General features: G+C 38.2%; 1 protein-coding gene across 1 annotated transcript in view; it reads right to left on the bottom strand.

Moving 5' to 3' along the window:
- Window positions 1-26973, bottom strand: part of ARHGAP21 (Rho GTPase activating protein 21) — a 133180-nt gene that overhangs the window by 20391 nt on the left and 85816 nt on the right. The window contains 5 exon segments of the mRNA XM_058681681.1: window positions 31-67; window positions 4849-4951; window positions 5102-5278; window positions 17334-19230; window positions 20577-20606. Of these exon segments, the coding sequence (XP_058537664.1) occupies window positions 31-67; window positions 4849-4951; window positions 5102-5278; window positions 17334-19230; window positions 20577-20606 (2244 nt within the window).

Raw genomic sequence — 26973 nt, 5'->3', positions numbered from 1 at the left:
GCTGATATTTAAAAAATATTGAATACCAACCTTGATTCCCTTCAGGCTAGAAACGTGCTTAAAGGACCTGTCGGAAAGAAATGTATAAATATTTGCCATAAATGCATAAAACACCTTAGAGATGTAAAAACAAATTGAGTGTCACAAGTTAGTTTTCGATAATAAGCTGATGTTTCATCATTACCATGTTGAATGCTCACTGTTCAATGCAAATGAGACAAACAGCTAATTTTCTAAATACTTACACTTTTGATTCCATGCTAGAAGCTTTCTTAGTGGATCTGGTCAATTAAAATGGTTTCTGCATAAAGTTTGAGAGTTTATCCTTCTTTTTAGATGAAAGAAAAAAACCACTCGGGCTGAACACTGGGCTTTAGAATAAATTATCAGTTAACCATAGTTGCAATGCTCTGTTAAGGGTTCCCACAATGTTACAATGATTGATAATGTGGCAGGGAGACCATTCTTCCTGCCAACCGCATTCGGGATGCTTTGATATGGAGACCAGTGGCTGCCAGTGAAAAGGCTTAGGGCTTCCAAAGATAGGTGTGCTTTAACTACTCAAAATAATTTCACTTTAGGGGACAAAGTTGTTTTGCTGTTTTTTTTTTTTTAATTCAAAATTAATTTTAAGAAATTTAGGATTCTAAACAACAGCGGTGAGAGTGGACATCCCTGTCGTGTTCCTGATCTCAGGGGGAAAGCTCTCAGTTTTTCCTCATTGAGGATGATATTAGTTGTGGGCTTTTTATAAATGGCTTTTATGATGTTTAAGTATGTTCCTTCTATCCCAACTTTCTCAAGGGTTTTATTAAGAAAGGATGCTGAATTTGGTCAAATGCTTTCTCTGCATCGATTGACAGGATCATATGGTTCTTATCTTTTCTTTTATTAATGCGATATATCACATTGATGGATTTGCGAATATTGAACCAGCCTTGCAGCCCAGGAATGAATCCCACTTGATCATGGTGAATAATTCTTTTTATATGCTGTTGAATTGATTTGCTAGTATCTTGTTGAGAATTTCTGCATCCATATTCATCAGGGATATTGGCCTGTAGTTCTCTTTTTTTGCTGGGTCTCTGTCTAGTTTGGGAATCAAAGTAATGCTGGCTTCATAGAATGAGTCTGGAAGTTTTCTTTCCCTTTCTATTTTTTGGAACAGCTTGAGAAGGATAGGTATTATCTCTGCTTTAAATGTCTGGTAGAATTCCCCAGGGAAGCCATCTGGTCCTGGACTCTTATTTGTTGGGAGATTTTTGATAACTGATTCAATTTCTTCACTGGTTATGGATCTGTTCAAATTTTCTATTTCTTCCTGTTTGAGTTTTGGAAGTGTGTGGGTGTTTAGGAATTTGCCCATTTCTTCCAGGTTGTCCAGTTTGTTGGCATATAATTTTTCATAGTATTCTCCAATAATTGCTTGCATTTCGGAGGGATTGGTTGTAAGAATTCCATTTTCATTCATGATTTTTATATATTTGGGTCCTCTCCCTTTTCTTTTTGAGAAGCCTGGCTAGAGGTTTATCAATTTTGTTTATTTTTTCAAAAAACCAACTCTTGGTTTCATTGATCTGCTCTACAGTTTTTTTAGATTCTATATTGTTCATTTCTGCTCTGATCTTTATTATTTCTCTTCTTCTGCTGGGTTTGGGGTATCTTTGCTGTTCTGCTTCTATTTCCTTTAGGTGTGCTGTTAGATTTTGTATTTGGGATTTTTCCTGTTTCTTGAGATAGGCCTGGATTGCAATGTATTTTCCTCTCAGGACTGCCTTCGCTGCATCCCAAAGTGTTTGGATTGTTGTATTTTCATTTTCATTTGTTTCCATATATTTTTAAATTTCTTCTCTAACTGCCTGGTTGACCCATTCATTCTTTAGTAGGGTGTTCTTTAACCTCCATGCTTTTGGAGGTTTTCTAGACAATAGCCAAATTATGGAAAGAGCCTAAATGTCCATCAACTGATGAATGGATAAAGAAATTGTGGTTTATATACACAATGGAATACTACGTGGCAATGAGAAAGAATGAAATATGGCCTTTTGTAGCAATGGGGATGGAACTGGAGAATGTTATGCTAAGTGAAATAAGTCACACAGAGAAAGACTCATATGTGGGTCCTGAGAAACTTAACAGAAGACCGAGGGGAGAGAAAGTGGGGAAAAAAAAAGTTACAGAGAGGGAAGGAGGCAAACCATGAGAGACTCTTAAAAACTGAGAACAAACTGAGGGTTGATGGGGGGTGAGAGGGAGGGGAAAGTGGGTGACGGGCATTGAGGAGGGCACCTGTTGGGATGAGCACTGGGTGTTGTATGGAAACCAATTTGATAACAAATTTCATATTAAAAACATAAAAATAAATTTAAAAAATCATAAATGAGAGACAACAGCATCTGCTTTAAAGAACTGTTACAAAGATCAGTGATAATATATGTAATATGCCCCAGAACATTGCTTAGCACATAATAAATGTTCACAAAGCAAAAAAAACCAAAAAACCAAAAAGGATTTGATTGTAAGATGGGACTGAAGATGGCACTCCCGTTCCTTTTCAAACCGCCCTGAACAAGATCGCTAGAAATAGATACGCAAACTTCATCTACCAGTATCAGGAGACACGTGTAACTCTGAACTACAATATATACATACATGAAGATAGGGGGTTAAACACAGTGAAGAAAAGATTGGATACCGGAAGAGAGGACACCCCTAGTGGCGTATTTCAGACAACACTGCAGTGCGCTGCTTACTGAGAGATCAAAACCTTCCCTTGTTTGGAACGTGGGAAACCGGGTGCCAGAGCTGGTGACAGGAGCCTCGCTCGTCACCACGGATATCAGGGTTTATGAAAACGAAGGAGGAAACACACAGTCTGGCCATCTCTGCAGGGAACAGTGTGTAGCTGGTGCAGGGTATCTTTCGGGGAGGAAGAAGTGAAGGCAAAAATAGGTCACAAATTCAACTCTGCATCATTAGAAAACTTCCTGTTAGCCCGGACCACTGCCATGGCCACACCTCACACAAACTTCCCCCGTGTGGTTGGTCCAGGAAGAACTGACTTTATTGGAATATAAGTAATAATCAAATGGAAGCCTCAGAGAATCTTTCCAAAAATACCATGATAAAAAATGACAAATTGTTCTTTGACCGAAGGTTCAATATCATAAAAATGTCAATGTTCCTTAAGTTAATCTTAGAAATTAAACACTGTGCCATTAAAAATATCCATAAAAATTTAAGAACTAGAAAATTGACTTTAAAGTTCAAATAGTAAAATAAACAAAAATAGCCAGGAGAATTTGGAAAAACATAACGTAATGAGAGAATGGCCTTACCAGATGATAAATACATTATAAAACCACCACAAAAAACCACCACAAGTAACAGAATCTGGTGTACACAAGTAGATAGATAAATCAACTGAACAGAAAGGAGGCTAAAAATAAAACTAAATATACATAATAATTTAATATATAATAAAGATGAAATATCAGTGGGAAAAATATTGTTCTGGGGACAACTGAGAGACCCTGGAAAATATAAAGTTGGCCCTTTATCTCATTAATTGGAATAAAATAAATTCCAGATGAATCAAAGTTGTAAATACACAAAAGAAAAAGAGGAACATAAATCTGAGAGGCAAACATGGAAGAATTTTGTTGTAATTCTGGAGGAGAGAAAGGCTTTTTCAGTATGACCTCAAATCCGAAGGCCATAAAAAAGAAAAAATCCTAAGTGTGACTGCAAGGAAAAAGTTTAACAGTTTTGCAGAGTTTAAATAAAAAGAACTTAAGAAAATCAGATGAAAAACACTAAATTGGGAAAAGACTTAACAACACTTATCTCAGAAGAGAGCTCGTTTCCTTTATATAAAGAGCCTCCAGAAGCCAATCAGGAAAACCAGTAGGAAGATGGGCAGAGGATATGAAGAAGCAGTTCACAGGAAAATATAAATATCTCTTAAATATATAAGAAGTGATGTTGAATTAATTTAATAGAAATTTTCAAATAAAAACTACAATATGATACCATCAGATTTAGAAAAATCAGAAGTGAAGTAACATGTTGTGCTGGTGAGAAGGAGGGACTTCTATACTCTGTTGGTGGAATTGTGATTTGGTACAAGCTTTATGCAGAGCAGCAGACGATGCATGATGCATATTAATATAAAAAAAATACACACCCCTTGATGTAACAATCTCTCTTCCAACCATATTCACTTATACACTAAATGAACTATGTACAAATATAGTCACTGAAGTATTGTTTGCAGTAGCAGAAGGCTCAATCAATCTAAATGTCTATTAATAGAATGTAGAATACCAGTTAGATAGATTTTGGTACAGCCATTCAATGGAAAATGAAACAATCATGAAGAAGTGAGCCAGGATTGTATGCACTAGATGATCTCCACGGTCAGTGTGTATAGCATCTATCACTTGTTTTTATAAGTGATTAGGATACGTGCACACACACATAGGAGCCTATGTAAACATGTGTATGTGATTCGATGCATAGAATAGCTCTGAAATAATACAAAAGAAAATAGTAACATAGTCATGTCTGAGAAGAGAACTGGGTGGCTAGCGGCCTAGAGTAGCAGTGATTGTTTAATACATATCTTGTTTGTATTATGTTTGTGTATTACTGATTTTTAAACATTAATTTTAAAAACTCAACTGAATATATTACTGAATAACAACTTTGCTTTATTTTTTATTTGTATTTCTAATGTTACATAAAGTTAGAAAGTATAAAGGAAATCATTAAAATTCAGTATTTATATGTCACAATCATGCTGAACACCCACAAACAGATACTTAAAATGATATGCTTGAGACTTACAATTTTGCATCTTCTCTGTAATCATCCAGGCCCTCATCATAGGATTTTGATCTTTCGGTCTTTGAGCTGGGCTGGGCATCTAGGCTGGGAGGGCCGACAGATTCTGTAATTAAAATCCAACATTTAGACATCTGTAAGTGGTTTCCAGATCCTCTTATTAGAGAAGAGATCACAGATCACAGTATGCCATAGCATTCTAAGCAAAAAACTGAGAAAGCAGAGATGGTTTGCACAGCCACTCACTGAAACATACCCTGATCATGGGAGAGCTGGCGGCGAATTAAAGGAGCCGACGTGGTGAGACTGGGTGGGACCGTTGCTATGGAGGGTGCCTGGGGCGCCTGGGGTGCCTGGGGAGTGGAGGCTGAGATGACAGCCGAAGCAGGGATGTGTGCAAGGTCATGATCAATGCTGGGGCTCGTTGGTTCATCTAGAAGATAAAAAGAAAATAAATATTGGAGGGGAGCCTGGCTGGCTCAGTCGGTGGAGCATGTGACTACTGAACTCAGGGTTGTGAGTTCGAGCCCCACGCCGGGCTTAGAGCTTACTTAAAAAAAAAAATTTAAGAAAATAAAAAGAAAGGAAATATTGGAATGTTAAATGACTTAATGATCAATAACCAGCATTTATTATTAAAGAAAAACCAGATACAGATTTTAACACTTAACCACTAAATCATCAATAAATGACATACTTGGTCTGATAAAAATCTTATAATTACTCTAGTAATTCCAAATAATTCTGAGAGTGTGGTCCAAAAAATTAAAGAAGTTGCTTCTTCTACCAACCAATTAATACTTTCATTAACTGGCAATCAAGATACCAAAGTTCATAGGTATTCAGAACCTGAACCTATAAAAGCAGAATGATAATCATACACTACCCTAAAAGAATTACTTTCCCATTTTAAATGTATTACCCATCATTTCAGGAAGTTAAGCAAGGTGATGTGGCCAAGGCTTAACTCTCAGAGTATCAATACCTAAAATTTTCCTGTGCACAAACACACAGGTATACCTTCAATTTTTGAGAAAAATGAGAAAGGACAGTTACAGTCTTAGAAAATCTCAACAAAACCCTCTATAAAGAATATATTATAGGGGCGCCTTGGTGGCTCAGTTGGTTAAGGGTCTGACTTTGGCTCAGGTCATGATTTCACTGTTCGTGAGTTCAAGCCCTGCATCAGGCCCTGTGCTGACAGCTCAGAGCCTGAAGCCTGCTTCAGATTCTGTGTCTCCCTCTTTCTCTGCCCTTCCCCTGCTCATGCTCTGTCTCTCTCTCTCTCTCTCCAAAATAAATAAACATTAAAAAAAATATTTAAAAAAGAATATATTATAATGATGAAACAGGGTTTTTGATTTTTTGATTTAAAAGATTGAACTATTTTAATTTTGACCAAATTCTAAAAATGTTCTATCATTTTAATGATTGGCATTTTAATCAAGATGACTAATGATACAAAATTATAACATGTATACCTACAGTCTATAAATTCTGACTACCTTGAGCTTAGTTTCTGTTTTTACAATGTCTTTAAAAGCAGCTCTTTATATCTTTGCAATAGAGAACATTTAAAAAATTTCTCTATGAATCAAGCTTACTAAATGATGATTTAATATCTTATGTTAGTGGGCATACAATTTTCTTTTTTCAAAAGGAAGGCGATAACAGGTTTTTACATCAATTGAATAAAGATAAAATTTAATTTTACTACAGATTATAGTATTCTTTAAAACTGTCATTATGACTTAAATTACCACAAATTAACCAACCTTTTCAAATGATACATATCTATACAGTAAGTTAGTCTTATGGGGTCTGCTTAGGTCACCAATCTGTTGTAGATTCAGAAACATGGTTATAAATGGGAAAATACTGTATTCTTTAGAAATGATCAGGCATATGTAGGACTGATAAGTACTAATAGTCTGAAGAGATTTCTGTGCAAAAACATCGACAAGAGTGGTGTGAAATATAGGTGTCAAAGAGTGTCTAGGAGATGCCGTGGGATAAATCTTTCAAGACCATTTCATGCCTTGCAAAGTAACTTAAAACATTTTTATATTTGTTTAAAACTAAATTACATGAAATGAAATTCAAAATGTTCATGGATTAAGCATTAAACAAAATTTCAAAGGTGATTTTTTTTTTTTTTTTTATGACTCTGGACTTCCTAGAGGTATGCATTCAATCTATTTTGACTGACTACACTTTGGAGGAAATTTCTGCATTACACTGGGTTGAAATAATCTCTGTTTTAAGCATGTTGTGCAAAAAGGGTTGGGACAGACCCCTGCTGGTCTGGGAGCAAGGGTGAGTGGAGGAGGCCCAGCTGGAAGGTTAGAACGCTGTGCTCACGCATTTTAGTCTTTGCATTCTTTAGAATAAACAGATCTACTATGTTAAAGATAGACAAAGAAAAGCCAGATATACTTTTAAAATACACAAAATTACATTACTCCACATTTATGAATTATACTAATAAATCCAATTCCTTATTCTCTGTAAAAATGTGAGAACTTTTTCTACTGTTTTAAAAATACCACTGTAATGATTAATTGGAATTATTTTATTTTATTTTTAATGTTTATTTACTTATTTTGAGAGAGAGGGAGAGAGCGTGAGCAGGGTTAGGGCAGAGAGAGGGAGAGAGCGAATCCCGAGGAGGCTCCAGGCTGTCAGCGTGGAGCCTGACGTAGAGCTCAATCCCAGGAACCGCGAGATCACGACCTGAGCCAAAACCAAGGGTTGGACGCTTAACCAACTGAGCCACCCCTAATTTTAATATCTGCTTTCATTATTACCGATGTATAGACTACATAAAAACAAAAATAATTCATGCTCATCTCATTTTCCAATGTAAGAAAATGGGCACTGTTTAGTTGTCCAAAGAGAAAACCAGTGTGCTGTCAGATTTTCAACTAATTCCTATATTTTTAATAATCAAACTGATTCTGTCAGGTGAAAATAACGGATCATCTCTGTCCTAAGCATATCATATACAACATTAAGATGTTAAGCAAGGCATACAAAACATACTTCTGACCTATCAAGGCTGCAGACTTGCTATTACCAGGCGGCATAACCCCTCAGGGTAACCTAAACTGCATAAAGAACTCACTTAACATATGAGGCCCTAATTGACTTTATTCACTACAGGCCCCATAGCTCTTCACAATAAAGAAAAGGTGGAGGACTCTGAAATTATTATATATTAAAATTCAAAGCGATACTGTTTCCTAACCTGTAAAACTGACAGACCTAAGTGTCCAAAGTTTTATTTTAGTTTCGGAAAATACTGCTTGCCAAAAATAGATAAATAACTAATTCTCCCAGAAAATATATACTCCATAATTTGGGGCTTTTTTCCAAATAGAGAATACTACAAGTTATTATGTTTAAACTGATTAGTCACATCTGAATAAAAAAATCTTCACTGTTATTTCTTAACAGTTAAAATTCTAGAAGAACATCTATAAAATTTCACAAATCAAGAAAAATAGAGTGGTACAAAATCAAGGCAGCATATTGTGAAACGATGAATAACTCTTAGAATTATTTTTCAAACAACAAAGAAAAAAAATGGAAGCCCTAAAGTATATTGAGAGCTCTTATAAACGGAAAAAACTAAAATCATAACAGAAGAGCAAAGCACATGAAAAGACAAATCATGGAAGAAATACAAAAGCCTGATAAAAATGTGAAAAAAAAATCCTGTGAAAACCTGACTACTAATGAAATAACAAAACGAAACCAAGTGAAATAGGACAGCTGTTTTTCATCTCACAACCTGGCAAATATTTTCACCTCATGATGTTCTTATCCTATTTGTTCTTCTTCATCTGCAAGATGACTGCAGAGAATGTATGTTGCTAGCTGCCCAGCTCTATCTTTGGGGTTCAGTGGGGTTCAGCAGAGCACCCCCATCCTGTGGATGGGTATACGTGCAAGGGCCCTCGCTCACTGAGTCCACAGTGACTGGCCAAGGGTGAAGAATATGATCCATTTAGGACTAGTCACACAGTCTCTCCATTGGATTTGATATACGGATACTGAGAAAAGTAGTCTTTTTCTTCCCTTCCTCCGGCAACAAAAACTATAAAAATCAGTAAACTGAGTTGCCAGCGGCCATCTTTTCTACCACGTGGAGAAAAAGCATCTGAGAAGGAAGAAAGCAAAACAGAAAAAGATACACAATCTTGATGACAAATCACTTGAGTATTTGGCCCCAGCCACGCACAGAACCAGGTCCACCCCAACACTTCTTCACCGTGAGCCGACAATCCTTTTTGGCATGAGCTAATATGAAAAAAACTTTCTATCATTTGTAACCAAGAGAATTCCAACCGACACAAAGGTAGAGCACAGTGTGTTTCTAGTTCCCTTTCACAGACCAGCTTTACTCCTAACACCTCCTGTCCAATGCTGCAGGTTAGAACAGAGGGCAAAATGGGCCTTTTCTAAAACAAGCTGAGCTATGAAGAATTTTTCTCACAGTTCACATAATTACTCAAAGAAAGCATGGCATCAATGTAGTTTATATTTTGAAATTATAGTTGAGAATAATTTTATGCAACTCAGTGAAATTATTGGAGTTTTTGGCAAAGACTATGGCAAAATAATTTCTTGAAGTAACTTTGCTTTTTATTTCACTTCTGCTAGCAAGAGGTAATCCTACCCCCTCCCCAAATAACAGAGGGGTTTAAGGAATGTAAACAGCATAATATTCAAGGATGGAATAAACTGTAGTTGCAAGGGAAGGAGTAAATTTGTGTGAGTTGGAAGAAATGGTAACTAGTGTAAACGTGCATATTTCCAGAAGAGCCTGAGTGTGTGCGTATGCATATGTGTGCGTGTGTGTGTATATATATCATTTTTACTAAAGATATGGATTAAACAAAATGCTCCACAACAGGGGACATTCACTACAAATGACCTAGAAAGTCAACCTACACCTCACGCAAAATACACGTTTAAAAATCTTTGAGATTTTTCCTTGTCCTTAAGGAAAAGGAGAATGAATAAAGTTAATGTATTCTTTGTCTAAAAAGAAATTCAAATGGGAAAGCTATCCTTCCTTTTTATTTGCCTTCTGTGATACTTCTACTCAGTTTAAATCAAAAGAAATGAACAGGTTATATAGCAGGTTGAATTCTCTTTTCAGCAGGCAAGCATAAGTTCTTTCTTGTGTATTAACAAGTAACAACCGATTAATCTTTGGTAATACCACAGTTTTGTTTTTAATCTAATGTAACCATAACGAACTGAAGGAATTCTAAAAAAACTGGAACTCTCTAGGCAAATTTTCTTAACTTCATTAACAGCAATACCAGTTCCCGAACATCAGGTGGAAAAGTTGTGGGGTTGATAAAAATGGCACACTCAAGAAATGCCACATACATTAAATTAAAAAGATGTGGTTAGAAAGGATGCTTAAAAAATAAGTCACTAAGGGGCGCCTGGGTGGCTCAGTCAGTTAAGCCTTCAAGTCTTAATTTCAGCTCAGGTCATGATCTCAAGGTTTCATGAGTTTGAGCCCCGCATCAGGCTCCGTGCTGAGTGCACAGAGTCTGCTTGGGATTCTCTCTCTCTGTCCCTCCCCCGTTCATGCGCTCATTGTCTCTCTCTCTCTCTCTCAGTCTCTCACTCTCTCTCTTAAAATAAACTTTAAACAAATAAGCCACTAATATATTAACATATATTTCTCATCTCTGATCATTAAGCAACAGATCTCTACTTACTGAAACTGTTCATTAGTTATAACTAGAGTTCCTGAAACTGCAAGTCCTATTATAAACTGATAAGGGGTGCCATCACCTAATTCAAATATCTCCATTTTTAAATAATAATTCAACTCATTATCACAATAGGAATTATTACGGGGCGCCTGGGTGGCGCAGTCGGTTAAGCGTCCGACTTCAGCCAGGTCACGATCTCGCGGTCCGTGAGATCGAGCCCCGTGTCAGGCTCTGGGCTGATGGCTCGGAGCCTGGAGCCTGGAGCCTGTTTCCGATTCTGTGTCTCCCTCTCTCTCTGCCCCTCCCCCGTTCATGCTCTGTCTCTCTCTGTCCCAAAAGTAAATAAAAAACGTTGGAAAAAAAAAAAAAACAATAGGAATTATTATGGCCAAGCTTCTTTAATAATCAGCTCAATGACATGCATTTAAGTAAACATTTGGCTTTGTGAAAGCCATTTTCAGATTTGGTTATTTTTAATAACCAAAATACTGTATCTTCCTATGAGATAGATGATTTTTTTAAATGTTTATTTATTTATTTATTTTTTGAGAGAGAGAGCAAGCATGCATGAGAGTGGGGCAGGGAGGGAGAGAGGGGGAGGGAGAGAGAGAGAGAGAGAGAGAGAGAGAACGAATCCCAAGCAGGCTCCACACCATCAGTGCAGAACCTGACGTGGATCTCACGAACGGTGAGATCATGACCTGAGCCCAAATCAAGAGCTGGATGCTTAACCTACTGAGCCACCCAGGTGTCCCTGAGATAGATGATGTTTTGAAAGACTAAGAAGTGAGAAGAATTTTGAAAACTTTATGGAGATGTAAATCTAAGCAAATCTAATCTAAGCAAAAATCTCAGTGTAAGTTTTAAGTACCAATGGAGTCACATCTTAGTATATGAAAAGACTGTAAGATGAGTATAGTTTTTCTCTTTGTAGATTAGTTGCTTTGTAGAAAGTATCTATGTACTAGTATAAAAGAGGGACTGGGTGCTCAGTGCACTGCCTCTAATAGGCGACTAGAGCTCCCAGAGGGGAAGGGGTATATAGGGTGATAGTCACCCACTCCCATTCCTTTGGGGTAAATTTTGGACACTATAATCTAGATGTGTATCTCACAAGCTTTAAAACTCCTGAATTGGTTTAAAATGGCAGGACTAGTAAGGTTGTACCAATCTAATTCAATTTTACGTAGGCTAACACTAAGTACATGCATATTGGCCAGCTTTGGGGCGAGAACAAGAAGGGGTATTAGAAATATGGCAAAAAAAAAAAAAAAGGGGAAATATATTTGAAATGAAATCTGAGCGTGGGTAATACAGCTATAGTTTCTTTATATCAACAAAATTATATGAGTAGTATAAAGAAATGTAGAAAGTCCACATGGTGGAATACACCTGAAGTCCTACTATTGTGATGTCAAATTACTTATAAGCTCATTACTCATTTTGTGTTTTGTGTTTACTCGTGAAAGAAGTCAAAATTTATTTTCAGTACTTACTGTGAAGCTTTATAAACTGCGGGTGGGGGGTAAGCAAATTACTGTCAATGACTGATATTCCTAATTTAAGAACAAATAAAATGGTTTCTTTTCTTCACTTCTCTAAATCTTTGTGAACCAAAAGAAATATTAAACAATAAATCTGTAACAAAATGTTGGAAAATTTTCTCTCTGTAAGACTTATCATTTGCTCTGTATTATAAATAACTAAATAAATGAATTGGCTCCATTCTCTGGTATTTTGGGAATAAAGCCAAGGCACTTATTATTTTTTGCATTCATTTATAATGTTTTCAAATAACAAAAAATAATTTTAAAAAATTTGTTTTAATGTTTATTTATTCTTGAGGGAGAGACAGAGCATGAGTGGGAGAGGGGCAGAGAGAGAGACAGAGACGGAGGGAGACACAGAATCCGAAGCAGGCTCCAGGCTCCAAGCCGTCAGCACCAGAGCCCGACGCGGGGCTCAAACTCACAAATCACAAGATCATGACCTGAGCCGAAGTTGGACACTCAACCAACAGAGCTACCAGGGCAGGGCGCCCTCCAAAAATAATTATTAAAATCACAGAAATTAAGATTCTGGAGTATGATAATATAAAAGCAAATCTTGATTTCTTCCCTTTAAATGTTCCATGAAATACCATGAAGTATATTCTCCAAAGTGTTTTATGATACATTAAACAGGGATACTGTAAATAAAAGGGCTCATGGTCAAATATTTCTGAGAAAAATTGTATTATATCCTACCTACCTAGAAAATATAGAGTAGCACATCAACGAGTCTAAGAGTCTTATGGGAAAGACAAATAAAACTTGTATAGCTATTTAAACCCAGCATTTCTCAATTTATTTGATCCCTGTTTTTCCTTTTTTCTCCTTAATCAAATGGAATTAATGTTTCCTGAAAATATACTGGGAAACACTGCAAATAGTCTATTTTACTTCATTTCAGTGCTGATGTCTATCCCACTTTTATAATATATATATAAAATTTTTTAAAATAACTAGATTGGAAAGAGAAACACGTATGAGTCAGGTAACACTCTAAAATGATAAAAGGATGTCAATATTAAGTTACAGAACTTATACTTAATGAAATCTAAAAGTTCTTTCATTGATCAGTTACTTATCTATTCAACAACACAGTCTCTAATAAGTACTTTTTAGACTTCCAAGGTGAAAGTGCAGGATTTGGGTTACTAAAGAGCTAAACGCTTTTTGCAGTAAAAAGGCAAGTATATTGGGGCACCTGGGTGGCTCAGTCAGTTACGTGTCCAACTCTTGATTTTGGCTCAGGTCATGTCTCAGTTTGTGAGTTTGAGCCCTATTTGAGCCCTGCATTGGGCTCTCTGCTGATAGTGCAGAGCCTGCTTAGGATCCTCTCTCTTGCTCTCTGTCTGCTCCTCCCCTGCTCATGCCCTCTCTCTCTCTCTCTCTCTCTCTCTCTCTCAAGATAAGTAAATAAACATTAAAAAGAAAAAGGCAAGAATATTAAGCAAAAGAAATTATACTTTTGATATTATGTTCTAAAAATTAGATAAATATTACAATTCTTTTCAATGCCTTTACTTCCAACAGCATACAATTAAAAACTCAGGAGGCCTGGCATTATTCCACCAGGGCATAGAAACTTTTAAGAATTCTTGTGTTGTGGACAACATTTACATACAGAAACAGAGGGAAATAAATACTGTTTGTATTTCAGTTTGTTATCCTGCCCTATTCCACTGGTTATGGTATAACTTACACACTACAGTAACCATATGCTATATATTAAGGCTTTAGGAGGTAAATATGAAATTGTACTAAAAAGTACTTAAAGTAGAATGTGATCAGAACTAGTAAGTTGAGCATTTTTATTTTTAGTGACTTAAAGAAAATAGTTTATTTTAATAATGTCTCTAAATCCATATGCATATAGAATTACAAGGATTTTTATTTTATATATTAGCCAAAGTTCTCTCTTCAATAGCAGTGGATTTCTTTTTTAATGTTTATTTATTTTTGAGAGAGAGCAAGAGGGGAGGGGCAGAAAGAGAGGGAGACAGAATCCACAGTAGGCTCTGCTAGGTCAGCACAGAGCCTGACAAGGGGCTCCGACTCATGGACTGTTGAGATCATGACCTGAGCTGAAATCAAGAGTTAGATGCTTAACCAACTGTGCCACCCAGGCACCCCTAACAACTGAGTTTTTGATTTATTCAGCGCATAGATAACTAGGAAGAACTATTAAAAGATATACCTAGCACATTTTTTATTATTCCAATATAATCTGATTATATTATTCTTATCAAATAGGAAGAAAATACGATGTCATTATTCTGGTATAATCTCATAGGCTTATCAAATAAAACCGCAAGTTGTAGGGACTTTTATGTTTAAAAATAATCATAAAACAATCGTTAGTCCTCAGTTATTTTCTAAAAAATATCTAGATGATGTATAAGATTCCATTTATGGCAAAGTTCTATTCTCTGAGCTTGGACTTAAGGGTATGGATATAAATTTGAGTACAATTTAGGTTGAGATTCCCTGCAATGTTTATAACTTGAATATATAATATTTATAAAAAAATACAAGTTACACAGAACTTTCTCAAAAGGTTTCTGCGGGCCTGGGTGGCTCAGCTGGCTGAGCGTCCAACTTCGGTTCAGGTCATGATCTTGAGGTTTGTGAGTTCAAGCCCCACAATGGGCTCTCTGCTGTCAGTGAGGAGCCCACTTCAGATCCTCTGTCTCCCTTTCTCTCTGCCCCTCCCCCACCTCTCGCGTACACGAACACACGAACGTGCACTTTCTCTGTCTCAAAAACAAACATTAAAAAAAAAAAAAAAGCTGATTCTGATAGTGTTGCCTGACTGTCCAATAGCTCAGTAGATTTAAAAAGTTTCTCTAGAAGGGTGCCTGGGTGGCTCAGTCGGTTAAGCGTCCGACTTCGGCTCAGGTCATGATCTCACGGCTCGTGAGTTCAAGCCTCACATCAGGTTCTGTGCTGACAGCTCAGAGCCTGGAGCCTGCTTCGGATTCTGTGTCTCCCTCTCTTTGCCCCTCCCCCGCTCACTCTCTGTCTCTAAAAATGAAATAAAAACATTAAAACAAAAAGTTTTTCTAGAAAAGAAAAAACCTTGAAATGTTGCTCAAAGAGAAGCACAATATACTATAAAATTATGGAGAACTCTTCATGAACTTATGGGGTAACAGGATATGAGTACACGCCGTGGCCTCAAAAGAAGGCCCCTGCATCACACAACTCCAGGGGGCGCTCCTCACAATGCATCTATATAAATGGTGTCCTCTGGAGCCGTGCTCTGTGATGAGGCTGAGTCAGAGGGCCAAGTGTCAGTCTCTACTGTCTATTAATTGTGTGACTTCAGGGAAGTTATTTAATCTCTCTATAGCTTAAACTTCTCATTATTAGGGAAAGGTAATTCTAAAGACATACAAGATAATCCTGTGAGCAGATTATGTGTGTTAGAGCTGCATAGTAACTATGATGAGAACTTTTTTATTTTGCTATACATTTAACCATCATCTCAAACATTATCCTTAGCCTATTATTTCAACAAATATCATGTTGAACATGTCAGGCAGTGTTCTAGGTATTGAGATTACAGACGTAGACAACAGATCTAAAATCCTGGCTCTCAAGTAGCATATGTTTTAGCTCTACAGAGAAACGTGTAGTAAAAAATATAAAACATGTCAAGTGGAAACAAGCAGTATGAAGATAAATAAAGTAGCTTAAGGGGATAGAGAATGTCAGGTTCTGTGTATGTTGTGGGGGGGGGGGGGTACCTATTTTAGACAGGCTGGTGAGGGAAAGCTGCTTTGATAAAGTACTAACTTGAGCACAGACCCAAATGCAGCGAGGGAGTCTTGTGACTATCTATGGAATGTGTTCCAGGGCTGGGAACTGGCAGTGCTAGGGCCCTGAAGCATGCCTGGCGTGTTCCAGAAGGGCAAGGAGGCTGGGGTGGCTGATGATGGGTTACACATGCACAGAGGACAGGAGAAGTGATCAGAGAAGTGGAGGGTGTTGTGGGGCACATCACGGAGGGCCCTGCAGGCCACGGAAGGATTTGAAATTGTATTCTGGGTAATGAGGAAAGTAAACAGGGCTTTCTGGTCAGAGGAGTGGAATGATCTGATTTACGCTGTTATTTTATTATTTTAAGTTTATTTATTTTGAGAGACACAGAGACTGTGCAAATTGGGGAGGGGCAGAGAGAGAGGGGGAGAGAGAGAGAGAGAGAGAGAGAGAGAGAGAGAACCCCAAGTAGGCTCTGCACAGTGCAGAGCCTGATGCAGGGCTCAAACTCATGAATGGCGACATCATGACCTGAGGAGAAACCAAGAGTCGTAAGCTTAACCGTTGACTGAGCCACCCAGATGCCCGATTTACATTTTTATTTTTTTATTTATTTTTTTTTTCAACGTTTTTTACTTATTTTTGGGACAGAGAGAGACAGAGCATGAACGGGGAAGGGGCAGACAGAGAGGGAGACACAGAATCGGAAACAGGCTCCAGGCTCCGAGCCATCAGCCCAGAGCCTGACGCGGGGCTCGAACTCACGGACCGCGAGATCGTGACCTGGCTGAAGTCGGACGCTTAACCGACTGCGCCACCCAGGCGCCCCCCGATTTACATTTTTAAAACACCACACTGGCTGCATTGTGGAGAATATATCTAGGGTGCATGGGAGCAGACAAAGCCTAAGTAAACATAACAGCTGTTCCATATTGGGGCACATGCTTGTAATTTAAGTAATTTTTCCAAACCTATCCCAAGATTCACTCCAAGACAAAGTAACTTGCCAACGAGGAGGTCTATTCATTCAAGCCAAAGAAATAAGAAATAATAAAGTAAAAAGCACTGCATAAATGAAAGGTCGATGACTAATTATTAACACTGTTCTACTTGGCTTTCGGTTCAGATATTATCGTCAACTAGGTACGGTTTGGTTTGCTGAGTCCCTTGGGCCCAGATAGGGAAATTCTGTCTTATTCAAGAAAAAGAAAAAAAAGTATTGAGAGCATAATGTTAAAATAAAAAAGGCAAACAGTCACTTGAAATAATTTTTGAGGGTAAGAGCTCATGGCTCTGGTCTTAGCTTGGTGCAGGAGATTCAGAACAAGTGTTTTAAAATCCGAGCGTACAATTTTTGTGCGCGTTGAACTAGAAATAATACTTTGCTGAAAAGATCTGCAAAATATTTGACACAGTAGCCACGGGCTGTGAATAAGCTCACCTATAAACGGGATTGATGCCAAGGAATCCCCAGGTGGGCTGGTACTTGAGGCCTTCCTTTCCTCCATTCTTTTTATATGGACCTCTCGGCGCGCATCATTAGGCAGCCAGCAGGTGGTGTCTGACCCGGCCTCCTGGTCATTTACTGCCAAGATGTAAGACTGATGCCTTAAAGGCTGTGGTGTTTGGCGGCCAGATGGAGGTTTTTCTCTTAGGATGACAGTTTCTTTATTATCTAAGGTATTCGATTCCTGCATTTCAGCCTCTTGCAGAGTTAAATCTTGATTTCTTTGAGGGGCAAGTAATTCTAAATCCGAAGCGCCGTAGTTCTCACTCATCTGAGGGATAGGCTTAACGGAAGCTCCAGGTAAAGAGGGGGGTTTCCCCGTCTCCACTTGGTGATCCGGGGCACTTTCGGTTCTCAGCCACGGCTGCTGATTCAATAGACTGTTTTGATGCAAGTGATTTACTGGTCTTTGGTCTTTGACAGAGACAAGTGAGTTCTGGCTAAACGATGGTTTTGTGACGTGCGTAGAAGGCGCTTTCAGAGAATTACTTCGGACTTTCACAAGAGGTGACCTGTCTTGTGTAATACCTCGAGACAATGACATTCCACAGGTAGTCTGAAAATTTCTGTTGGACTGCAGTGTTTTCAGATCTGGTGGCACTTTTTTAAACTGAGACACAGACCCCACTCCTCTGCCAGTCATTCGCCTGTTATCAGAATTAACGATGCTCGGGGCCACGGTAAAATTTGAACCTCGAAAAGACTTATGAATTTCTTGCTGTCGAGGTCTTTCATGAATACCTCGTCTATCATCCTGTTCGGTAAATCCACTCCACTTATAAGTCTGTTTTCGCTCTCCATTTGAATCGGGTATTTGACCTTCAGAACTGACGTTTTCTAAGGTTTCGCCCTGTCCCTCGATATAATCCCATGAACGAGTTCTGTGATTACTGAAACTAACAGACGGAGATGTCAGCGCTCCTTGAGACGCACTTCGTGGGCAATACTTCATCAACACAGAATCCTCCAGCCTCTCCTGGGACACGCTGCGCTGTCGGATCTGAACAGACTGCGGCACTCGATCGTGAGAGGTGCTTCGACGTCGTACCTGCAAAGTAGTGCGGTTTGGTACCACCTGGTTATAATCCGTTGTGCTCTGAGATGCTGCTCTTAAACTATCTAGTCTTTCTTGAATCGTCCGACAGCCTATGTGCAATCGTCTGTTATCAATATACTCTTTGTAAGTTTTATAGTTTTTCCAGTCTATGTGCTGATGGGAATTTGGAGAATAGTGATTAACAGAGACAGAAGGAGAATCCACAGCTTGAGGTCTGCTGCTTGAGATTCCTTCTGAATGTCCACTGTAATTGCCGGATTTAAGTAAGATTCCAGAAGGTTCCAATGATCTGGAGCCTGTCGTCTGATGAATCAGATGGGCAGTGGGAACTGATGATGGTGGCGATGTGGTTCTTGACACTGTTTTCAAAGCGGTCTGCTCATTTATGCCATACCTCACCTCTTCAGTTCTATGTGAAGGAACTGTGTGGTTGTTTCTATTAGTTAACAAATCTACAACCTTCTCAGAAGGTACAATGACAGTCCTTACACTTTCATTGCAAACACACACCGCTGTGTTGGACTTTGCAACATCTGTTGGTGATGGAGGCACTTGTATTTCCATTCTATAGGCCCTGCCAGGCTGCGTCAGTACTGGCGTAGTGGTTTGTGGTTTGCTCGATGATGAATCTGGAGGAGAGATTTCAACTGGCTGTGCCATGGCTGAAGGGGCAGATGGCAGCCAGGGATAGCAAATTGGTGGGGGTTCAGGTATATTGCGGGCATTTCCACTGTAGGCTTCATTGCCTTTCAGGTAGGCATCTTGAGAATACGCCTACATGGAAACGAGAAAAAGGCGTCATTTAAAATTCACAGAAAGAACAACAGCTTCCATTCTTGCGATGCACTATTTTATTTTACCATGCCCTGCCTTCTTCCTAAGTGACATTCGCTAAAGCAAGCATGCAAACACAACATAAGGATGCTCCACAAATTTAGAAAAGGGCTAGTCTTTCAGAAATCAAATAAATTGTAGAATTTGCAACAAATAGAAATGACAACTGCCTGTTTTCTCAAAAGACTGAAACATACCAAATTTCCCCCTAGCCAATTAGATACAGCCTTGTTGCTTCTAAAATTTTCCCCAGTCAAGTTTGATGATCTTTCAGCATTTGACAGGTTAAATGGCTGCCTGATAAATCCCAGCAACATTCTGATCATTTTGCCAGAGAACATTTTGATCTTTTGCCAGAGTGAAGGTGAAAATATTAAAAATCTTAGCCAAATGCCTTTTTATCTTAAGCACCACTGCTAGCATAAATTAAATGTAACATATTGAGCAGTGTCTTGTAGATTCATGATTACTGAGTCCTTAAAAATAATCCATTTTGATAAATTAAGTCCTAAGCCATGCTAAACATTTTAGTATTTAAAATCAGAGAAAATAGGCATGTTTAAAGTAAGCATGTATATTAAAGACCCCAAAATATGAAAAAAGTAATTCATCTCTCTGTACATAATTTTTATTTATTTTAAGCAAATGCAAAATTACATTGCACAAATTTATTTGGTCTCTTACTATAAGGAGACATTTCTCTATTACTAATAGGCTGGCATGCAGCTCAAATTATTTTTTATCCATTACTGGTGAAATTAGCTAGCCATATATTTTAAAACTTCAAAATAACTGAAATTAAAGACAGAGACACAATAAAACAGAACCAATTGATGTAACTGAGGACTATGTCAGCATCTGAGATAGTGAGGTGTGGTATCATGTTACACATCCTCCCCTAATCAAAACAAGCTTAAATTCATGTCTATCATCACATCCTGCCTTTGCATCAGACAGCTTGCAAAGCCCAAGTGCAGCCACAAACATAACAGCAAAGTACCAAGGAAACAGAGAGGGTGAGATACTTAAAAAAATACACATACAGGTAAATGTTATGTTTTAATACCAGTTATGCACAGGATTCAAAAGAAAACCAAACATAAAACAAACAAAAAAAAGAAAATAAAGAAAACCATACATCACAAACACATTCTGCAAATTAGTAAGATTAACACTATGGAGGGATTTCGCTAAAGCAAACTTACAGTTTTAATAGGTGGGCTGATTACAAATCTCTATAAAACATAACTTAAAAAGCAAGGAAATGGCTTCTGTGCATTTCTTACCAGAGCTGTGACATCCTTTGTAAACTGTAGCTAGCAGAAAATGGGAAAACATAGTAGAAGCTGCTTACTGATATAAAGACAGAATCATGTTGTCATACTGATGCTGGAAACAGCAAGCTAAAAATACATCTATACTGATTTCTCCGGAAGGTACCAAGAGAAGTAAAGGGCAGTGAAGCATAAAGAATAACTTCAGTATCCTTCCGAGCGTCTTTTTCTCAGGCTTTTATCTGGTTCTTATTTGATTCGTCTACCATTTCTGAGAGCAAAATACATCTGGTGACATGCATTCCTGACAGGTATTGTCTTCCATCTGCACTGCTGTCTGATACTGTGCCACAAAGCTTCCCTTCCACAAGAGCAACATTGATGTCTCTCATTTCCCCTGAGCTGCTTCCATCTCTGCTTCCAGATGACGAAACGAATGCTCTATTATGCATTTAAAATAGTACAACCTCCTCCTTCCCCTGTAAATCAGAGCACGACCACAAGCTGTCAGCGGACGGGAGCTGTCTTTACACTATGACTTGGAAAGAAAAACTGACTGTTTTATTAAATATGTTTCGCTCAAAAATTGAGATCTTTCAACATTGTACCTTTTGTCCTGTTTTACTAGGTTAAGAAAATAATTACTGAATAGACATAGAAATATTACTTCCAGAGTAACTCTTTAAAACTTATAATGAATATTACAGAAAACAAGAATGCGGTGAAAAAGCTGAGTGAGTAGATAAAAGAAAACATGCATGCCATAATATTTTTAAGGCATGAAGACAGTCAATCAAAATATACATGGGTATATGCCTATAACAAGACTATCTTTTCGATGCTGATTATATTCACACCAATATTTTTCCATGGCAGGAAAATTGCGTCTGGATGAGTGAACAGTCTGGTACAGTATTTCCCACAGTGTGTTTGTGCAATTTTATTAAGCATCACCTGAAAGGGAGGGGGAGGAGAGTATTCTCCATGCTCAATGATGTAGTGAAGGATTGATTGGTAGGCTCCCTGCCTTCTCAAAACCTCTACTACATTAATGTACATTATTAAACTCAAGGGGAAATGACAAGCTTATTTGGCTGTAGCACTCGTATTTTTTGAAGGTCTAAAAAAATTTTTTTCTAATGTTTATTTTTGAGAGAGAGAGAGAGAGAGAGACAGAGACAGAGCGCAAGTGGGGGAGGGACAGCGAGGGAGGGAGACACAGAATCGGAAGCAGGCTCCAGGCTCTAAGCCGTCAGCACAGAGCCCGACACGGGGCTCGAACCCACAAGAGCTGTGAGATCATGACCTGAGCTAAAGTCAGATGCTTAACTGACTGAATCACCCAGACGCCCCTGAAGGGGTTTTAATACAACTGGAATTTCTGCTGGGAAGTACTATTCTAGAACTAATAACTTAGGGATACCTCCTTTATTCAAATTTTGGAAAGGAATATTATCTTAATAATAAAAGTATATAACAAGAACTATTAAAAACTTGAAAAAAATATTTGACATACTTCAACTATCTCTATCTAAGAGCACAAATAACAAATCTCAATACTAAAAAGCCTACATTCATGGGTCCCCACTTCTGGGTAAAGTTATGGCAAAGTGGGTCCTCACATACATACACACGGACCACACGTCAACAGTGGACTAACTAAACAGCATATTCTACACAGACTAATAGAAGCGGATATAATTGAGATGAGTAAAATATGAATTCACTCAAGAGCATTACTGAATTTCCTTACACAGTCTCAGAGTTCATGTACACTAAACAGCTTGTTTATCTGTCTCCTTGAAAGTTCCTCATTCTCATAAAGTTTGGGGTCCAATGCCATTCCATTAACATCCACAGGCAAATCAGCAGTGCCCTCGACCATTGTGGCTTTGTATGTGTCCAGGTAGGTCATGGACATACCTGGGAATTATGCTAGGGGAACACACTTCTACGGCTACTCTCAGGGCTATGCTACAAACATAAATTAGCTCCAAAATAAGTTTAGGGAAGTAAATTAGGAATAGACAATACACATTTTAAAGAATCCTCTTCTCCCGTGATGCTTTTAAGTATTCCTCTGGAAAACAAGCTGCCTACTAAGGACCACTTTAGACTCTTTCAAGGAGGAAAGTATTAATCAGGGCTGGAGCAAACGTTGGGTGGATCACCTGGGATGGATTACAATATGCAACCTCTCGAGGTCAACAGGAACCCACTGATAAGGTTTTACCTTCTGGGAACAGAACCAAAAACTCTATAACCTTCTCACAGGTTTCTGCTCACAGAAAAATATACTTTTTCTCGAGTGCTTGGTTGAAAAGTACCAACTCTTCCATTGAGACATCATGACCTGACATGAGTGTTGTAACTACATACATTCCTACATATTGGGAATCTGAATTGTCAGCGGGCACCAATTAAATAGCACAAAATATCATGTAAACAAAGTAATTCATATGTAACGATGCCAATTTATATTCTTTTATAATAATGTCAACATCATGTGTATTAAGTTTGTCTGAAATGACATGGCCCAGCAATTTTTGAAACCAGTGTCATAAGAACTGCATTATTTGGCTCTTAGTAATGTTTATTTTTACATTTGATTTAAGCCCAAATGAATACCTCACAATATATGCAGATGTTTTGATGGAATTAGAAAACACTTAAATTTTCCTCCATTGAACTCAACAGGCTATGACAAAAAAAGTCTAGCCCATTTTTTACATTTAGCTCTTTTATATACCACTCAATATTCTTCCTTGGATTTCCTTTACTTAGTAGTTAATTTTTATATCTTATAGTAGTTTAGTAGTTTAAAAGCTCATATTTTAAAAATAAAGCCATTCCAAATGAAAACAGAGTAGCAGCAGCCCTGCCTACAGATCCAAAAGGTTCTTTAAAAAGAGAGGGGATGGGAGGTGAGGAATGTAAGGAAAGAAAGGTGACCCACAGAATTCGTCATCTGGAATCAGAACTGCAGAGAGCATATTAAATAAAATTTAATTTTAATAGTCTGGATCTCGATTCTATGTATAGTATCTAATAGTAACTCATCCTAAAATAATCTTCCAGTTCGGTTTTAGTAGAGTTGAACCAAAACCGCAATTACCATACCTATTACCATTACAATACTATTACTATTCCATATTTATTGTCTAATAGATGATAAAAACAAACAAACAAACAAAAACCCACAAAAAAACCCCTGCAGAATAACTAAGTCGGTAAGACTGAAATTCCTGCCTACCATTTCACCTTTAACAGGCTGATCTATTAATTTAATAATATTACCTATGATAAAATAAAAAATAATTACATGTCTGTCTGTATAATAAAATACACGCCAAACATGGCAAGGTGGGGTGTGGAAGAAGGGGGTGGTGTGAAAACTTTATATCTTTCTAAATTATTTGTGGCTTTACAAGCATGTTAGAATTATAAATACTTAAAACTGACAGTGACCATGTGACTATGCTAAGCCACTTAACTCCTCATCTGCACCTGTTGGCAGTAAAGGGCTGCGGTTCAATTTAAAGAATAGGCTTTGGTCTCAGACCTACCTGGGTTCAAGTCCTAACACTGTTGCTTCCTTCCCTGTCTACTAGAAAAGCTGTTTAACCTTGCTATGTTTATTAACGCACAACAGCAAAAGCAGGCTCAGAGTGCCCTGGTCAAACACTAGACATGCCCACAAATCTCCACAGCCATAAGGACTAATCAACTTAAAATTTAATTTGGAATCCAGTAAGCCAAACGCTTAACAAAATCTCACGATGCATCCACTGACAAGAATGGTCAGGTCGAGATCTCCTATCGTGAGCCCATTCAAGAAAGGGTTCTCTTCAGGCAGCAACCCCTTTTTGGGTGACTTGATGACTTCATGCATGGCCGACATTTGGGAGGGTAACGAAACAACCCTTCTGGTTTTGGTTTTGTTTTTTTGAAAATGGACCAGAAAGAGTTTTTTATTTTGTGATAATACCTTAAAAATATGAAGCTAAGATATCACAGTCTAAACTATCATTATAAAATATGTCAAGGGGCGCCTGGGTGGCTCAGTCGGTTAAGCGTCCGACTTCGGCTCAGGTCACGATCTCGCGGTCCTTGAGTTCGAGCCCTGCGTCGGGCTCTGGGCAGATGGCTCAGAGCCTGGAGCCTGTTTCCGAGATTCTGTGTCTCCCTCTCTCTCTGCCCCTCCCCCGTTCATGCTCTGTCTCTCTCTGTCTCAAAAAAAAAAAAAAAAAAAAACGTTAAAAAAAAAATAAAATATGTCAAAATGACTAAAATGAATGTAATACTATTCATATTGCTCATCTAGAAAATAGATGTTGGTTTAGAAAAGGAGGCTGTGGGTACAGGAGCACTACTAATGGCACTAGTAGGAACACAATGAATTGTTCTTCGTTTTACTTCATGTTTTTCAATATTATATGACTGGTCATCTGCAATTATGAAATTTATTACTACATACCTATCCTTCCGTGAGTCGAATTTTAAACCAAATTAAATCTTCTAAGCCAAGATGAGCCGAGCGCCTCTAGAACAATTTCGTCCATATATCACTTTAGAAAAGAAAATTCCATGGACACACAGCCCTGCTGTCACCCAGGCAAACACATACAAACTACAAGAAGCTTTCACTTGGGTGAGTAATTTTTACAGTGGTCGTAAAAATGTTCATGTTTACTTTTTCTTTACAATGAATATTCAGTCTCAAGAGGGACAAATACATCTTTAAAGCATATACTTTGGGTACCAGACTTAAGACCAAGATAAATACTTAAGGCCTTTACAGAACATTTTAACTCTAGAATCTGTTATAACAATTTCTACATATATATTTTTTTTTTAAATCCCAGATTCTCTTTGTGTTTTGCAATAGCTTTAAAAAATGACACTCGTAGATATCCCAGCTAAAAACATTTATGCAGAAAAAGAAGGTGCCACCTTCTAAAATCCTTTAGGGAACAATGCATAGTAGGCATTAATTATATACACTCCTTTGATTTTCTCATGAATTATAGTACGTTCAAATGTGAATGAAGGCTGAGTTTAAAAGTGTGGTTTTCTTTTATCATTCAGGGCATATGCTTTTAATCTCTTAAGATTAAAATAATTCAAATAACGTTTTAAAAATGAATTTTGTTACAATTTTACCACGACCTTTAATTTTTTTTTTTTAACGTTTATTTATTTTTGAGACAGAGAGAGACAGAGCATGAACGGGGGAGGGTCAGAGGGAGGGAGACACAGAATCTGAAACAGGCTCCAGGCTCTGAGCTGTCAGCACAGAGCCCGACGCAAGGCTCAAACTCACGGACCGCGAGATCACGACCTGAGCCGAAGTCGGACGCTTAACCGACTCGACTGAGCCACCCAGGCGCCCCTTACCACGACCTTTTACTAATGAGCTTTGTAGATCCGTGTGCTCACGCCACTCAAGTGCACCAATTTTTCCCTGTGTTTGTAATACTTTGTATTTTGCCTTTGTTTTAAATACACATATCCTAAATAAAATATAACACGACAGGCTAATTAACCTAATTTTCCACTGATCATGAAATTAGAAAATTATTCCCTCCACCACTGCCGCTTCCACATTGATACTCTTCATCAACCACACAGCAGGCTGCGACAGTAATTCTGTGCTTGATTCCTGCCCTAGGAATTCAGTACAACTCCAGCCATTCTGTGAAACGAGACCTGTTCTAAACAGCATCCAACCCAGTGCCTTCACCTTGGCAAGGAAAGAGTCCACTGAAGATGAGAAAACAGTTCTGTTTTGGAAATGCCTTCTATCTTTGAGTCATCAAATTGCCAAGGAGGATTCAAGGGAAGGCCTCCTCCACATCTGTGCATCATCTTGTGTAGGAGGAACATCAGCCTGGAGTCCCTCATTTATTTCTAATCCGGTGACTCCCATTGCCTTCAGTGGTTACGTCTGCGGCTCTCTCACTCTGCTCAAGTACCAGGGTGGGTACTCCAAGCTAGTTCTACTTGCCTAGGACAGCTACCCTGGACAGGTGCACCTTCCTCGTTGAGACTTCCCAACGCCAGAAGAATTATGTACGTGAGGAGGGTGATCTGTTATTGCTAAAAAGCCATTCCTAAATACAATCCGCATGCCTATGCCTGGAAAACATAAGATGGGTCTCCATGGATTTTAGTCAATTATACTTTACATGTCAGTGGATAAATTGAATCACTAGGACCAGCTTTAATCACATTTCTGTTAAAAAAAAAAAAAACACAAACATTTTGGGACACCAGGGTGACTCAGTCGGTTAAGGGTCCAACTCTTGATTTCAGCTTAGGTCATAATCTTGTGGTTGTGAGGTTGAGCCCCGTGTCAGACTCTGTGCTGAGTGGGGAGCCTGTGTAAGATTCTCTCTCTCCTTCTCCC

This window comes from Neofelis nebulosa, chromosome 8 (genome assembly GCF_028018385.1).
Source record: "Neofelis nebulosa isolate mNeoNeb1 chromosome 8, mNeoNeb1.pri, whole genome shotgun sequence".
Classification (NCBI taxonomy): domain Eukaryota; kingdom Metazoa; phylum Chordata; class Mammalia; order Carnivora; family Felidae; genus Neofelis; species Neofelis nebulosa.
Note: the sequence above shows the minus strand (reverse complement) of the source record. Positions and strands in the feature narration are given on the sequence as shown.